The sequence below is a fragment of the Rhinolophus ferrumequinum genome, chromosome 3 (assembly GCF_004115265.2).
Source record: "Rhinolophus ferrumequinum isolate MPI-CBG mRhiFer1 chromosome 3, mRhiFer1_v1.p, whole genome shotgun sequence".
NCBI lineage: Eukaryota > Metazoa > Chordata > Mammalia > Chiroptera > Rhinolophidae > Rhinolophus > Rhinolophus ferrumequinum.
The window spans coordinates 95,071,909-95,089,777 of NC_046286.1; the positions used below are offsets into that span (position 1 = coordinate 95,071,909).

At 39.3% G+C, this 17,869-nt stretch overlaps 1 protein-coding gene across 4 annotated transcripts in view; it reads right to left on the reverse strand.

Moving 5' to 3' along the window:
* Positions 1-17,869, reverse strand: part of SYNE1 (spectrin repeat containing nuclear envelope protein 1) — a 417,051-nt gene that overhangs the window by 134,771 nt on the left and 264,411 nt on the right. For 3 of the 4 annotated variants that reach the window (XM_033094253.1, XM_033094240.1, XM_033094248.1), the window contains 4 exons: positions 15,797-15,991; positions 14,573-14,713; positions 7,869-8,036; positions 7,498-7,659 (listed from right to left, as the gene is read on the reverse strand). In XM_033094253.1, the coding sequence (XP_032950144.1) occupies positions 7,498-7,659; positions 7,869-8,036; positions 14,573-14,713; positions 15,797-15,991 (666 nt within the window). The remainder of the gene's footprint in view (positions 1-7,497; positions 7,660-7,868; positions 8,037-14,572; positions 14,714-15,796; positions 15,992-17,869) is intronic. The other variant, XM_033094230.1, reaches the window with a different exon arrangement.

Below are 17,869 nucleotides of genomic sequence, written 5' to 3' on the forward strand. Positions count from 1 at the left end.
ATCACCCGGTCCTCATTTTTCTCCTTTGCTCCCAACTCTAAAATTTGAAGTCTCTTCACAGTCCCTCCCAGGTGATGTCATCAGTCCTAAAGGCTTTGAAGCCTTCTAATGATGAACACTCCCAAAGTTATATCCCTAACCCAGACATCTGCCCTAAATGTCAGGCTTGCATATTCCACTCACACGTTGCATGGGTATCTTCTATTCTGTATAAAGCCTGTCTTCCCTACCACGTCCTCCCCACTTCAGGAAAAGGCACCACTCTTCTCCTCCTTGCTCCACCTCCAGACCTAGGAGTCATTATTCCCACTTTCCTTCACTTGCCAAATCCAATTCAACACCAAATCCTATTGCTTTTATCTCCAAACTATATCGTGTGTATCTGTAGGTCTCCTCTGCCCCTACCCTAAATGAGAGCCAAATCTCTTACCTGAATTGCTCTAATGGTCTACTGCTGGACCAGCCTACTTACAGACGCTTGTCTCTCCAGGGTACTTTCCCAAAGTAATTAGAGGGAACGTTTACAAAGGTAAATCAGGTCCTCTCACTCCGCTGCTTTAAAATCTCGTGGCTCGTTGCCTCTACAATAAAATCCAAGCTGCTGGCGGTACTTGCACTGGCCTCAGCCCTGCCTGCCTTTCCTGCCACAGTCCCCTTTAGCTCACTTCATCCCTGCCTTCGTTAGTCACTCCAGGAGCCTCCGCAATTTCTGGAAAATAGCACCCTGTTTTCCTTATTAACATCTATCACAATTATACGTGGTGTTTATTTCTCATTTTTCATGTTTTACGATTTGCTCTTCAGCTGAAATCTTGACAGGAGAAATTCTTATTTACGATTTAAATGGTGTATTAGAAAAACAAGCCTTCCTGCGGGAGGGGCAACTGTGACTTCAAGCAAAGAACACAGGCTTTATTTATATTTGCCGATATTTCAGTTTCCAGCGTGCCCTTTATGGGCTTGATTCCCACCTCTTTCACGCGACTGTTTCACTGGACATACAGCGCCGTCTCAGAGTGGCCTCCCAATGAATATTTAAAAAACAAAACAACAAAAAAACCCTTCTCTTTTCCCAATATCAAGTATAATCATGGTTAACTGATTTTTTTAAATAAACTATTATATTGACATTACTCTATACACCTAGAAAAGTGCACACACTGTCACTGTGAACTTATGAATGCTTACAAACCGCACATACGGATGGACACCCAGATCAAGGGACACAACACTGTCAGGACTCTACAAGCCTTCTGGGCCCCCTGCTCCCTGTCACTGCCTCTCTCCTCCCCAGAGACTACTCTGGTGTTGGCTTGGAAACGTCAGGTTACTTTTGCCTGTTTTGGAGCTCTAACTACGTAAATGAACTCACACCTGATGCACTATCTTGTGTCTGGCCTCTTTCACACCCTGATTGTGAAAGTCACTCCTGCTCTTGCAGGTAGAAAGAGCTGACCATTTTCGTCATTGTGGCATGTCCCAGGGTCACACGGTGGTTTGTGGATCTTTTCCATTTAAGCCTTTCTAGTAAATTCAGTGTGGTAATCTCATTGTAGTTTTAATTTGCCCGTTTCCCTGATGACTAACGGGATTGCCCACTTCCTCCTAGGCTTGTTGGCCATCTGGATATCCTCTTTTGTGACTGCCTGCTAAAAAATCTTTTGCCCATTTTTTGTTGGAGTCTTTCCTTTTCGTACTGATGTGTGGAGTTGTTTATTTATTCTGGATAGGAACGCCTTTGTTTCCTGTGGCTGTGTATGTGTATTGCAAATATCTGCTCCCAGTTTGTGAAGTGGGTGTCCCTTCATTGGGAAAGACTTACTTAACGGTGTCCTTTGATAAACCGAAGTTCTTAATTTTACTGTAGTCTAATATACCAGCATTTTCCTCCATTGGAAAAGTCAGGACTTTTGGTGCCTTATGACCTACCCCAAGATCATGAATATATTCTTACATGTTATCTTCTAGAAGAATGACATATTCAAAGTCCAGGAAGTGGTATTAGTCTCCAAATGTCTGTTATCAGTTCATGACAAGGTAAAGATATTGTGGGTAAATGTTAAGGAATTTTATAGCAACTTGGCATTGACTTGATACGTAAGCAATATTTTATTTTATTTTACTAAAGTGGATTATAAATTTAAAAAATGTTTTTAAAGATTATTCATTACAGATAGTTTGAGCGGCTCTGTTTTAAATTTCTTTTTTCCACCTTCAGTTAGACCCACATGAACTCAGTTTTTGTGTCCAGTGTAGGTAGGGGGTCAATTTTTTTATATGAATATCCAATTGACCCTGCGTGATTTATTAAAAATGATTTTTTTATTCAGTGTTTTGCACTGAATAATTTTTGACATAAGCCAAGTGTGTTTGTAGATGTGACCGTGTTTCTGGCTTCTAATTCTGTTCCATTGACTCACTTGTCTATCTGTGTCAATACCACACTCACATAATTACTGTAGCTTTGTAAGTCTCACTCTCTGCTAGGATACATCCTTCAACATTATTCGTCTTCTTCAGGGTTGTCTCAGCTATTCTTGACCTTTCCCTTTCCAATGTAGTATATCTTTTCATATATTTGCAATATAGTTTAGAATTAGCTTGTCAATCTCCACCAAAGAACTTACTGGGATATTTTAATGGGATTGTAATGAAGTTACAGATTGATCTTGTTTGTTATACATTCAAAATAGCTTTTGTCCAGAAAATTATTTCCTACTACTTTATGATCATTTTTGGCATATACCTAATTGCCAAAAGTATAAAATTCATGTGATTTGGTCTGTTTCACTTAAAGGCTCTCCATAACTACTGTGACCTCATTTTTCTGCACTGATCATCTGTAGAAACAAGAGGAGCCCCTCATACCACGTTGATTCTCATTCTCTCCCCTGTGCTTTTCCTCACATGTTTACATTTACAGTGCCCTCTACCCACGCCTGTCGCTGTTCCAAATTTTCAAAATCTGTATTTCCCAAAAGACCTGCTAGAGTCTTCTTTTATCTATTCCCCCCCACTGTAGCCCACAATCACACTGCCTTTTTTTTTTTGGTACAGTGTGTTGGTAATTCACTCTACTCACTAGGCATGGTTTTTAATCATATATTAATGAAAAAGTTTGTCACTTTCAGCTGTGCACATAGTAGGTACTCAGCACATCTAGTTTAATTAATTGTAATTCATTACAGAGAAAACATGTATATGAATCATGAAGCAATCAGGAAAAAGCCTCCTCATTTGATCTCAGTGGATTTGACCAATCAAATATACAGTGATGTCACCGGTTTCCATTTCCAACTCACAATGTTCTAAAACAGCTCTCTGCATGTTCTGAAGTAAACAGCGAAAGAATTAGGAAATAAAAGATTCTAGAACTGTTCATTTCCATCCAGTTACAGTTAAGCCTCTCTATTCATGCTTCAGTTTACTCTCAAGAGAGAGGGGCTATTTTTGGAAGATAGCTGGAGTTTTTAACTTCAAGATCCAGCAGACAAGCTTACTGGGGATGGGGTTTTCTTTTGCAGTGATGAAAAGGTTTTTGAAACCAGACAGAGGGGGTAGCTGTACGAAATTGTGAAAGTACTAAGTGCCGCACCATTGTACACTTCAAAATGGTTAATTTTGTGATGTGAATTTTACTTCATTAAAAAAAAAAGTCCAGCAGTCATATACATCTTCACCCACAACTCTGTCTCAGCTGGTGGTCAGCTGCGCCCTTACAACATCTGACTCAGAAGTAACGAGAGGAAGATGAACTGTACGTCTTCGGGTTTCTGACTTGTGGTTATAAGGAGGGCGTGTGCATGCCACTTATGTGGTTTAGAGAAGTACCTTGAGCTTCTCTAAAATGACTCACTTGCTAGATGAGAGGGGGTTGTGGAAAGGGGGCGAAGGTGAAGGGATTAGAAAGTGCAAATTGGTAATCACAATCCAGTCATGGGTTTGTGAAACACAGCATGGGAATATAATCAATAACGTTGTAAAGATTATGTATGCTGCCAGGTGGGCAACGGACTTATCACTTCATACACTGTGTAGATGCCCGACCACTGTGCTGTACACCTGAAACTGAACTGAAGTAGAATAACATTGAATGTCAACTATAATTAAACACACACACACACACAGAAGGTGCCAAAAAAATGTAGACACATTTTAAGAAAAAACAAAAACTGTATTAAAATTATGCTGAAAGTAACCACTTTGAGCACCTCTTGTAATTGCAGATGTCAAACGTGACTTGTATTCATCTTTTGTTACCGGTACATATTGAGTATTACAATTTTAATACAGTGTTTTCCTTTCTTAAAATACGTATACATTGGCACCCTCTGTGTGTGTGTGTGTGTGTGTGTGTGTGTGTGTGTGTGTGTCTGTGTATGTGTGGTCACAGGATGTAAAGTACAGCATGGGGAACATAGTCAATAGTACTGTAAACAGCTATACACGATGTCAGAGGGGCAGTAGATTGGGAGGAGAGTTAATCACTTGGTGAGGGGTGTAAATGTGTGCTACATTGCTTTGTACACCTGAAACTAATAATAAATAAATAAATAAATAAATAAATAAATAAATAAATAAATAAAATGACTCACTCTGGGGAGAACATGGTTGGTTCAACCCCAAAGGTAAACATGAATTTCACTGGGACTTTCAGAACTATCAGTACCGTTTGGTACAAACGTTGGATTGTTACACATATGAAAACACAAAAACAAAACAAAATAACCTCAGAGCTCTGCCTACTACCTATCCATCACTGAGCTTGGAGCAGGGAAGACAACACACGCGCACAAAGCATTAGCTGCCCGTGATAGTGGAGGTCGGCATTACAGAGGGCTTAACACTCAGAAGAACAGCCACAAATCAGCTTACGAATCGCCTTAAGGTCTTAAATTAAGTCTATTGTACAATATAGAGGACAACAGGAAAGGCACTGCACTCCACCCAAATTCAGTAGATCTGGACAAGTGTTTAAAGGAAAAATGTAGGAAACTGGTTAGCTCTTTAAAGAAACTGAATACTTCTAAGAAAGTGCTGGGAAATAACACTTGAAGTGTTTCTACTAATTTTTTAGAAAATATAAAAAGCATACTGGACCATCTCACCCACGTTCAGTTGAAATTTAGAACAGTAATTCTACAATAGTGCTTGGAATTTTTAAAGCACCATTCCAGAAGCTAAGAACAGATTTAGACATTGTGATACCATTAGTTTTTCATGTGGGTGGCTCTGTCCCAGAATTTGTAGAACTTAGGTACAGGCAGCAAAAGTTAGCCAAAGTAGGTCAGATGGAAAATGTTAGATTTGTGGTTACATGAGAAAGTATACATTATTTATATTTTCTTTCCCTCTCATTAGAGCATTCATGGAATTGTTAAGTGCAAATAACAGGTAATCATTGAATTAACTACATCTCCTCACTGCTATAACTTAGTGTTACCACTCTCAACTTAGAAAGGAACAGCAAGTCACGTGGTCAGCCTTAATGACAAGAAAAGTCACAGACTCATTTCTAATTTCTAATACTTAGTACTAATGTGCAATTTTGAGTTTTCTCCATGAAATCCCTTGAACAAAATAATAGTTTGCTTTACATTCAGCTTGTGAGTGTTTTCGGTAATGACTGAGACACGGCGGTGGTGGTGGTGACGGGGGCTAATTTGCATTTTCAGGTAGGAACTCCAGACTGTCTGGCTGATCACCAGGATCCCATGTTCATGGAGCTCCCAAATCCTGTGGGACCCAGTGAAGGGTCTTTGGAAGCTGCGGTCAGTCACCTGGGACACAAGAATCATGAGCCTTGAACTAAGACAGAGGTGATTGGAGAGGAGACAGTCAAACTATGTAAATCCTCTCCAGGCACATGGGCTCTTGATAATCTGAGTGAGTGACACTCAAATGCACTCTATTCCAGCCTTTGGATAATTTATGCCAAATTCCTTTTGGATGCTCAAAGGGAGCCATAATGAAATGGAGGGAAGTTCTCCTGCCCCTTCAGGGACAATGAAGCATACATAGGTGGTGGGGCTGGGAAGAGACAGGGCAACGTGGACCACCCCTTCAGATGACAGCAAGGTGGCTGTTGACAATTAGAAAACTGGATTGTGGTGCTTAGAGGAAAACTACATCGTAATAGTCACGTAAGTCCCTGACTGCTCTCATGATCGGTTTGGTCTAGGTGAACAGAGGCTGATTTTATCTTTTTATAGCATTCTCCCCAAACCAGACTGACGATGAGTGACTTTGGGACAGCATCAAGACCCGTAGAAGGAAGTTTTATCAAAATAAGGCCTAAAATAGATGCTATGCATTTTGATCTCTATCTTACAAAGGTTCAAAAGTGTCAAAAACCTGAAATCACTATGTCTCAACGTGCCATCGCTAGATGAAGCATTCTTATTTTTGTGTTATACTGCAAGGTCCTATACAGTAAAAGAACACAATTTTATCTGAGACTACACATATGAACAAGCAATGTATTCCAAGGTTATCCTGGGTTCCAAAACAATAGAAATGTAAAGCAGGGGAAAGATAAAGTACAGAGTTTCACTCTTAAAGCTGGTAAACTTCCCAGTACTTGAAAGACACACATATCACATCACACTTTTATAGCTCTTAATTTGCATCTAAAAATATCTTTCTTCTCTTCCGCCTTTTATAGGATGGTCACATGTCTCTGAGTTCTGGTCAGGGAGAAGTAACAGACCCCCGTATCATGGTGACTGAATATTTAGGTGAATGCACGCCTCAGTACCTTTGCACCTCAGTTAGACCTGATTGTATGTTAAGAGTACAATACCTAATAATATTGCTAAAGCATTAACCAGATATTAATATATGTACTTCTTATCATGCGTTTTAAGTCAATGCATTTTTAGCAATATCTTTCTGAGTTAGATTAATGTCATCACATCTGCTTCTCATGTAAACCTATGCTCTGCCCCGTTTACATGCCTTTTAAGAAACGATTCAAGTCAGGGACAAGCCGACGATTATAATGTAGAACCCCGTATTCGTGAACTGCTTCTTTGCCCACTGCAATCTGAGAGTTCTTAAGTGGTAATGCGGAGGTGCTGGGCACACACTGGCTACATTTCTTAAAACAACACAGGGAAGGAAGACCCGGTGTTGGGGGGGGCGGTGCGAGGGGAGTATATTTTATTCTTACAGCAACTGTTTGCAACAAAATAAAAATAATGTGGCAGCTATAAGGAAATATACTTTGTGTACTAAAAGGAAGAAAGCAACATCAATGCATGTAGTTTTCTTTAATTGGATTCAAGGTCTGAATTTCTTTCTTCCCTTCCTAGGTCCCTCCCTGAAGCAGTAGTGGAAACAACCACCATTTGGAACCTTGTTTACGCTGTAAGAACCCGATGCAGTAAAAAAAATTGTCAGTCTGCTGTCCCCAACGCATGCTTGACCCATGACCAGTCAGTCACGAGAGTGCCCCTATTTAATCATGCAGGAAACTGAAGTCATAGCTATTTTTACCTGATGTTCAGCCATCTGGCTTTCTGGACTCCTGCCAGGTTCTAGATGCTCACTGAGTTTCATCTCGACAGCCTCCATTTTTGTGGAGATGGACTGGAGGGAGTCCTGGTACTTTTGTTGGCGTTCCAAAGCTTCGTAGAGTGTGCGCTGCTTTTCACTGATCTAAAGAAGAAAGGGGATGTTACCAAATGTTCGCTAGCCCCTTATCTTCTAGATTATGACATTTCTTTCCTCACTGCTTTACCTCTGTGGCCCAACAGAAGGGTATTCAACCGTGTACAGGATGTGCAAACTCTATACGTGTATTGCATAAGACAACCACTAAGGTAATGTCGGGTGGGCTTCAACAATTTCACGTTTCAAAGACTTACCACATTCTTTAAGGTTTCCCAAGAACGCTGCAGGTCATCCAGTTTGGCAGTCGCAGATGGCTCCAATCCTGGTTCATAGAACTCCTGGGATGACCACACGTTGGGGTGAATCCTTGCGGCATCCGTCTGCAACCTCTCGGCAGACAAGGCTTGGTAATAAGCAATATCCTGTGGGTGCAAAGCACGGCGTTGGAGTCAAGGGCAAGGTAGAGTTTAGGTTCACATGCTCTGGGTGCTGTCGTGTGGGGAAAAGGTTTAGGATTCATACCTTTCCCAGCGACGACAAATTTGTAGTAAATTCTTGTGACAGGAGGAATTTAAAGATCATATTAAAGCATATTATAGTTGCTTTAGAATTTCAGTTTATACTTTTTTAAAAAAATGAACAAATTTACCAATATTTCAAGTTGCCAACACTCATTCTTATTTTATATTTGGTAAAATGGAAATACAAAGGATTTTAGCGGTACAGATGTTTAAAGACTGATTACCTAGAACAGCACAAAAAAAAAAAAAAGTGAGAGAATCTAAATGACCTTTTCTAAACATTACCTAAAATGTTGTTTAATGTATTGATTAAAGTTTTTAATAATTTTAAGCATACTTGCTTTAAATTAAGTTAAATCTGTAGAAAGTCATTTTTCAGAGATAGCCAGATCTTCACTATTTGAGAGTTCACTATTCACAGAAATTAACTTAAATATTTTAATATTAAATAAGGGAAAATGGAATCGGGAAATTAAAACTACTGTAAGAAACAAATAATAAAAAAGTTTTCCTTTTAACCAATTCCTGGAGGTACACTAAAAAATAATCAAAGTGAATAATGAAAAACCAGGTTTTTGAATTAGTTTTATTTCTTGGGTTATAAGTAATATCACACGTTTTATTAGCATTGATGATGGAATCTACCAAGACATATAGTTCATGTTTTTTTTAATTGTTTCTATGGTTATTTATCTGTATATTAATATAAATTGAATTGGGGACTAATGTTAATATTCTGGGAATTGCTAATATAAAGCTCACTACTTTTGCAGTTGTACTGTTGAAGAAACCAGGGTAACACAAGAGGCAGCCTGGTGTTTGGGGGTCTGTACGAGGGCAGAAGCAGGTTCGTGCAGTAGAACGAGTTCAGACAGGAGTCTGACACCTGAGAAGTCAGGACACCTGAGATCTCAGGTGAAATCCTCCTCCTAAGCAGCTATATAATTGGAGCAAGTCACTCACATCTCATGCATCGCTTCTCTCATCTGCACAACACCGTGTGGTTCTGAGGATTAAATGAAGTCACATTTGAAGGGCCATGAGACCTTTTACCTATTTTGCTATTGTTGTTGCTGAGGCTTCCAGATAAGTCTCTAACATTTATTGATGACATTGGAACATGGAGATTGGTTCCTCTTCATCTCTAGCCCTGTCACCATCTTGGGTAGATTACTTTGGTATTTTTGAGTCCTTGATAAGCTCAGTTCATTCATCCTCACCCACTTCTGCCCTACTTCAATCCTCTAAACCCTTGAACATGATAGCCTGTCATCACTGAATTGGTCCACTCCAAGTGTATGCACCCTTCTAAAGTTACTGAAATCTTTCTTTTGCCAATACTTTTGTTTCCTTTGCCCCTTCAACCTCTGCTTCTCCCTTGGAAAACCCTAACCAGGACTCAATTTTACTTTCTAGAAAGCAAGTGTGCACGTGCTCGCACAAACACATACATACACATCCACACAGACACACAATTAGAGCCATCAAAGAGATACTCCTGAACTTAAATTTCCAAAAATCTGTCTATATTCAGACTCACCTTTACCTTATGCTCACCAGTTTCCTTGCTTCCTCCCCCCTACTCCCAGAATTCCTTCCACCTTGGTCCATTAATATCTTCTCCTGGTCCCTCTCTATTGATTTTCTCCTCAGCATATAAATGGAGTCAAATCTTTTCCATCTGAAAACACCTACACACACTTTTTCTTTTGTATTTTTTTTCTTGCAGGTTATCACATATTAGAACATTGCACAAATAATATGATGGATCATCACACGTTTGTAACACACATTTGTAATCACCATTTCTTCCTTTTCTCCCTTTTACTTCATAATCCAGTATCCAAAAAAAGTAGTTTACACTTGATATATTCACTTTCTCACCCTCGATCCGGTTCTAAATACCCAAGTGGGCTTCAATCCGAATGACTCCACTGAAATTGCTCTTGCTGGGTCATCAGTGGCTCTCCTCTAAAAATGATTGTTTTTCAGCCTTTCTCTTGCTTGATTTCTCAGTAGCATTCAATGTCACTGGCCATCGCTTTTCGGAAACACTTTCCCTTTAATTCCTCTGTTCCCTTTCCTGCTCTTTAGTCAATTGACCTTACTCATTTGTAGTTTGTTTTCTTCACTCATTCTTAAACAGTGGTGAATGTATAATTTTTCAACGCACACAATGCAGTTGTACATGTATATCCCACAGTCTCTTTCAACTCAATATTAAAAAAAAAATCCAGGATGAAAAATGGATTTAGGAAAAAAATGATAACGTATTATCTATGTTTCACCTAATTTATAAACTTGGAATTTATCCTCTGTTTCTTCTCTCCCTTATACCCACTGCTTATGTAAGGATGAAGTTCTGTAGACGCATGCTCTTGCTAGAGCATTGCTTCAAGTTCTCATTACAGCACCAACTTCCTAATTCCCAGGTGGCAAAGTGGCAGCCTGCAGGCTGCCTCTGGCCTGTATACAGTTCTCTTGGCTCATACGGTGTTTTACATTGTTTAAACTTTCTCTTCTCTGAGACAGGGAGATTTCCTAAGAATCCAGATTCCCAGCTTCTCTTGCAAACCAGCAGGTAGGTGAGGCTGGACTCTGTGTCTATGTGGCTACAGTAATTCCAACACAGGAGAAATGGCCTCATTTACCTGCAGAGGTACTGTCCCAGTCCCCTGCTGCTTCTCTCATTTACATCACACGCGGGACTCCTGTCCCAGGCCCCTCTGGCTCTGAATTTGTCCACTCCATTCTCCTGTCCACATTGATCCAGAATGATCTGTTCTAAAACTCACTTCTGTACACAGCGTCTAGATAATTCCCTCAATGGTTAACTATTAGCTTCTGGATAAAGTTGAAATTCTTTTGTGTGGCATTCAAGGCCCTTCGTGATGTGTTTCCTGCATCGCTCTGAGTGAGATTCATTTCTCTCCCTCCTTCTCCTCCAAATCCGTGTTTGTCCCGTTATCCTGGCATTATTTGCACATGCCTTGATGGGTCATCTTCCTTCTGCCCCCACACCTTCCTATACGTGGTTCCTTCTGCCTGAAACACTTCACATCAGGCCAGTGCACTCCAGCTGCCTAACTTGTACTCTTGTCTTAAAGCTAAAGGTTGCCATTCTTGAGCAATACTAAACACCAGCCTGGTTTCAGTGCTTGCTCTGTGTTCTCCCTTTACACTCAGTGTTTCCCACTGTCACAGCACTTGTCCCAGTCTATTGTAACTTCTGGCCTGCTCTCATACAGACTGTGAACTCCACAAAGACTGCAGACGTGTCTTTAGTCTTTTATCCTGATATCCTGGAGTGTTTGGCAAATAACAGGCAGACGTCTATGCCCATAATGAATCATACATGTAAAAGTACTTCTGTAAAATCTATTATTTGATATACATTTATTTATTGTCCACAAGGAAACAAAAGTTGCCTTCAATGCTATAAACATTTTTAATTCCTCTATTATAAATAAAGAAGGCCTTAAAAGAGTTAGAATAAAATAAACGTGTCACTTAAAAATCTTTTTTTTTTTTTAGGCTCTCCTGTGTGTGAGTGATTATATGTTTGTATGTGTATGGCTCAGGCCTGCCAAATCTGAAATGACAACTCTTGGTTTCTTAAAAGGATTTGAAAATATATCACCTTTCGTAGATGAATAATTTTGATCTATTTGAGGACTACAGAGATTCAATAAAATAAACCAATCAGTCCTATGAGCAACTACTAAATATTTGGCATAGTGAGGAATCACTCCTAGAATTATGTCTCTCATCGCTTATGTGCCTAAACTTGAGAGTTGTTATCACGTAGATTCCTAAGGAAATCAATTTGGAAAACCATAGCTCCTATTTAATTAGCATTTTCCAGTCGAAAACCTAATTTTATGTTAATATCGCATTTAAAAATGTTTCACAATTTTGTGACTTGAGAAGCATTGCTTCCCATTACAAATGAGGGGACTGAGGGACTTTCCAGCTACATTCCGCTCAGAGGAAGAAGAGCTGAACCTCGTTCTGAGCCCAGCTCTCTGCCCATTACACCATCACCCGTTCCAAACCTCGGCTTTCCTCAACTCTTCCCAGGAACTGAAGTCTTGGCTTGCTTCTGAAGGGATGAAGAAGCCTGCAGCAAATTCTGGGGCTGCTTCATTATTTCTACCCTCAAGTAAGCGAAATTCTTACCACATTTCAGCTAATAGCTGCTGTCAGAGACAGATCACACTGACTGGGGGATCAGTTAGTTATATAAGGGAGATCTACTTACAGAAGCAGCAAGCACAAAACCTTTTTTTTAACAGCTGCGATTTTATAAAGCAGCTCTATTTGGCTGCTCCTTGAAACAGCTGTGCACATTCTGTACAGTGTTTTGAGACTGAAAACTGGACCTTATGGGGATTCTAAATGTCCTCCTCGGTTTCAAGGAAAATTTTGTAAACCCAGTGCATCACTAATCATGATGTAGTATTTGTTCATTTTCCTCTGACTTACACTAGTGTGTAAATAACATGTGGCCACAACAATGGGTCTATTTGTTTGAGCAACATCAAGTATAATACTTTTGCAGTTTAACAGCTTCCTCACAGTATAGCTGCCTAACATACACTAAGCAAAGACTTAAAAAAAAATTGTAGTACTACATATAAGTATGTTAGGTTAACAATATGATTTAACTGATGTTTTCTTGTGATGGGGGAGGAATGTCAAAATGGGATTTAAACAAAGCATAATCTCACGTATAATTTTGGGATTTGACTGAGCTTGACAGTTAAAGTAATCATAATAAAAACGTTTGCACATTTCATTATTTATAGGGTACTTTCACATGTATATTGAAAGATACTTTATAAGAAGTAGCATCGAGACTTAGAATTTTAGAAAAGGGATCTTCTTCCCTCAGTGTTAGTCTCAAGGTCAGTCAGTGTTTATTGTTCAATTGGAAAATTTTAAGAACGTTAGGCATATACTTTTCCCAGACAATAAACAGCCGACTATAGCCATATTTCTCTGATTCTAATAACATCTGTGACCGCAGGGAAGAACATTGTTAAAGAATGAGTAATATATATTTTAAAATCAGAATTTGGAGAACAGTTTCCCAACTTCTGCAGAGCACCCCGAACTTCTCCTTTTTCTGTTGTTTTTTTAATTTCACCTGATCACTTTTGTTATTATATCTCCCAAAGCCATCTCTCTCTCTCTTTAAGGGTCTCGAGGGCAGAGAACACAGCTATCTTCTCCTTTGTTGCATCTTTGGGACCCAGCACAAGATTTCATGACAAGCAGGTGTTCAGAATGCATGTGATGAATGGATGAATAGATGACTGCCCTGCTATATAGATTTTTACCAAGAGAATTATTTTATCTAAAGTTTTCATCAATTTTTGAGGCAGGGGAAGACAGGGCTCTCTTTCTCACAGAAATCCTACTTGGAATGTTTCTGCTTTAAAATAAAAATAGTATGATAGATTTGTAGTATAGTTTATAGAACACTGGCTCTGTTTAATGCTTCTTCCTTGATAATACAGCTCAACCTCTTTCAACATTTACATAATTTCATAGTAACATAATTAAAAGCAATTTTTAGTTATTTTGGCTAAATGAAGCAAAGAAAGTATTATTTAACGTGTTAATTTTTTGATTATTGTAAAAGCATCTTTTTATTTCTATCTATTTTTCATGAAAACTTTTTGACATTTAATTTGGTATAATCTATTTTAATATAATGGATGCTAAAAGGCATCTCATAACAACAAATCATTATTCCTATTTTATAAGAAAAAAATTAAGATTATTGAAAGATAAGTGAGAAAACGTGAATCTACATATATATGTATATATGTATATATACATATACGAGTGTGTGTGTATATACATATATGTATATATGTATGTATATGTGTGTGTGTGTATATGTATACACACACACACACACACATACATACACACACCACACAGGAAGCCAGCCCTTTAAATTGGATGACCATTAGTAAATCAAGAAAAGGTATGATATGATAAACAGAAGTTTTCTGTCTCTGAAATCTGAGCTGGTAGGTGTCAAAACTGTTCACTGCATGTTGCAACAGCAACAGAATCATGTTGTTTTACAGCGGTGACGCAAACCCTTCACTTTCTGTTAGGATGCAGGACTTCATTACAGATGGCTGTTAGAAAATAAACCCATGATGCCTTAAAACAGGGCCTCCTCCAGCTATAATTTCTGTGACCTCGTTTTTGCTCATCTCATTGTCAGGAGCCCTGGAGTGGAGGTGTAAAAAGCCAGTCGTGGTATCACATGACAATCAGAGCTTGTGCAACTATCATCCCCAATGGTGTGACTTCCTTCAAAGTTTACAATTCACACCTGCAGTGTAATAAGAACAGAGAATGGAGTCCTGCATCCCTCCAGAGATCTAGCTAGGGGAATGCCAAGTGGGTGGTACCTGGTTAACAGAAGCGTCTGTATTAGCCACAGGTGAAGGGGAACGACAGGCAGGTGGAGAGGAAATCTCACTGCTGGTTCCCTCCTCCCCAGATTCTTCAGTGACAGGTGACAGCAAAGTGTGACAGCGACCTGCAGTCATCTGTCACATAAAATGTAGTCCAAAGGACATAAAGATCAGTTAGCTATGTTAACAAAAGACCTGGTCAAACACAGGTCAAAACAGAGATAATTTATAAAACAAAGGTTAGAATTACTGAGATACATATGCATACAAATTCTGTGTTAGTATTTAAAAGCTTTGTTTAAGTGAATATGCTAGGAACCATTTGTTTAACAAATGGGAATCGGGGGTGCATAGCATATGAAAAAGTTTTGTTGTAGAATAAATATTTGTTTAAATTATTTTCCTTTTCTTGATTGTTTGCGTCTTTATAAATAACTGGTAAAATCATGAATTGTACAAATGAGGGGAAGGTCTATGAAATAACGCTTGGTCCTTCGTGGACATCTCCAAATCCAAATATTCTAGGAAGCTAGGTGCACCCAAAGTAATATATCGCCATACGAATCCAAGTAAGGTTATACATTATCCCTGCACATCACCTATGTTTGGAAAATATACACTGAGTTACCAAAATAATTAATGCATTTTACATGCAAAATGATGAGGAAGTAATGTTGCAGACAGAAATTAATGGAACTTATTTATTTTAATCCAAAGCTAAACTTTGGATCTTCCATTTTTAAATTTTTCTAACAACAGCTTTTCTTCTACGTTTTATTAAACAGTTATACAACTTAACAGACATATATAGTCAGTGAGGTTTTTAGCTTGGAAAACAACAAATAACATAGTATGTAGCATTATTCTCTCAACCCCCAGAAAACCAGGAAACTGTGCAAAAGAATTTTTTTGATCCTCAGAGCCTCTCAGTATTATTGCTAAATTATAAACAAATGCAGGTCCGACCTTTGACATGTTAAGTAATTCAGTAATCTCAGGCAAATAACTTCATTTCAACTGTCATTGTTTACAGTGTCAAAGATGGGTCTTGGCCCCAATGTAGCAGAGTTAATAAGTAGGCTGTTCCTCAGTTCTAATCGGCCAGACCTACCAATGATCCCAAAAGTAAACCACAGAGAGGGAACCTGGGGCCAGGAGCCAGGGTACAGTCAAGGAGAGGGCGCGGTGCCGGCAAACCTGGCCTTGATCCTCACTTACCATGACCACAGAGGGGTGGGCCGAGGTCGCGGGGAGGAGCTCCCGGTCCAGGTCCTCTGTCCCCTCCGTCAGCCCCTCCACCTCGGTCACAGTCAGCAGCATGGTGGCATGCTTGGCTTTCATCGTCAGCATCTTGCACTTGGAGTTCAAAGAGGCGATCTGCTCCTGGTAGCCCTTGATTTTCTGAGCCAGCTCCTGAGGAAACATTTTCCCACCCCTGTGTGTCAGAGCAGCATCAAAAGGAAACAGAGCAAGTAGCGTTCATCTTCCTCGGGGGCTGGCCAATGAAATCACAGCGCTGTGCCAGACGGCAGCAGCGGCAGCCGCGGGGAGGCAGGATGTGGGCTCCGCGAAGGAGCCAGCCTGCCTGCATTGCACTCCGAGCCAGACCACAGCGCAGTGGGGCCGGAAGAGGTGCTGTGAGCTCCGTGCTGGGGCAGGAGAAACAAGGCCGCCGCCTAGGGGACGCGGATCCGGGGGGGATGCTGCCTGTGGAAGCAGGCATTTACGTAACGTGAAGAGCCGGCAACTTTCTTTAAAATGCCTAAAGAATCCGAAATTGCCAGATGGTTCATGCCATGGAAATTAGGTCATGTGATAACTAAAACTACAAAAAAATGCAATGCTCAGCTCTTACCATACTGAATATATCAAACAGAGCAGTCAATGTTGCAGACCGGCTCACAAACTAAACTGCTTGTCATGCCTGTGATCTTGGGAGTTGTTTTTGTTGATAAACCGAATATTACATACGAAACCCTAATTTTTATGCAGATTACTCCCAACACAGAATTGTGTACTTTTCATCAAATTTTCCTTCATGTACTCCATCAAGCCTCAAATGTCTCTGATGTTTCCAACTACAGCTTAGAACTTGTTCAATTCAAATTTAATGGATTTTAAATTCATCTGTCGTTAAAAAAGTTGCCTTGAGAGTAGAGTTTTCAAACTTTTACCAAGAGCTTATGGAAAACATATTCTAGACAGCACATAGCTCTTAAAAATTCTAAAAGATTGAAGTTCTAAAGTAATAATTTAAAATGGTAATTCTAAAATATTAAAGTTATACTTACTTAAAAACGTAAACACCTTTAAAAATAGTGACATATATTCTAAAATATTAATCTTGAAAGTACAAAACCATTATTTTTTTCTATTCCTTTTATTTAGTTCCTTTGTCTGAAAAGTTGTCATTTAGTGTTTGTACAGAACACATTTTGTGACAATGACATTCATGGTCAGTCTTTAAATTGAGTGCTATCATTTAAACTTTAATACTTTAATACATTTATCATTTACTACTATCATTTTAAAGACACTGACATTTAAACTAGAGCCTTGAACTTGAAGTTCAGAAACAAAACCACAACAATTACAAAATTATATGTGTGTGCATATGTTTATGGATGTGTATATCTGTACGTGTGTATGTGTATTATACATACACATGTACCATTTTGCTATTGTTGTCATTTTTGTTTCTCCCCTCCTGTGCAAAACTGACGGAGTGGAAGGGAAAACAGGTCCACAGTACCCTGCTAACACATGCCCACGCTGACAGCAAACACCCATTCCCTAAATAGGAGTTTCAACACTATTGTGAGTTGTTTTTTAAAAATGCAATTCTGGTCTCCAAATCAAAAGGTTTGATTTACTAGGCTTATGAGAATCTGCATTATACAGTATCCCATGTGACTCCCTTGGAGAAATAGCTCTCTAGAACTTTCTTCTGTAAGAATAAACCTGTCTATGTCCCATTAACTTTGTGGGTTGGTGTTCAAATCTGCTCAATTAAAATGGAGCACTGTTGGGTTTACATATTCCCTATTCTCAGGAAGCATATGCATTGTTAGTTTTCACTGAGTATTTCTGAAAATGATTGTAAAGGAGGGCACAGAGGTGGGAATTTCAGGTACAGTGGCCACTCTGAGGAAAGCTGGCTTCTGGGCAGCCTTGTGCGCTCAGGACCAGGCAGAAAGCAAAGACGTCTGAGGATTCTCTCCTCTGATTTCAAAGTGGCAGGGTAATTTTGTCAAACTAAATGCAACATTTTAAAAAAATCACAGGGAAAAA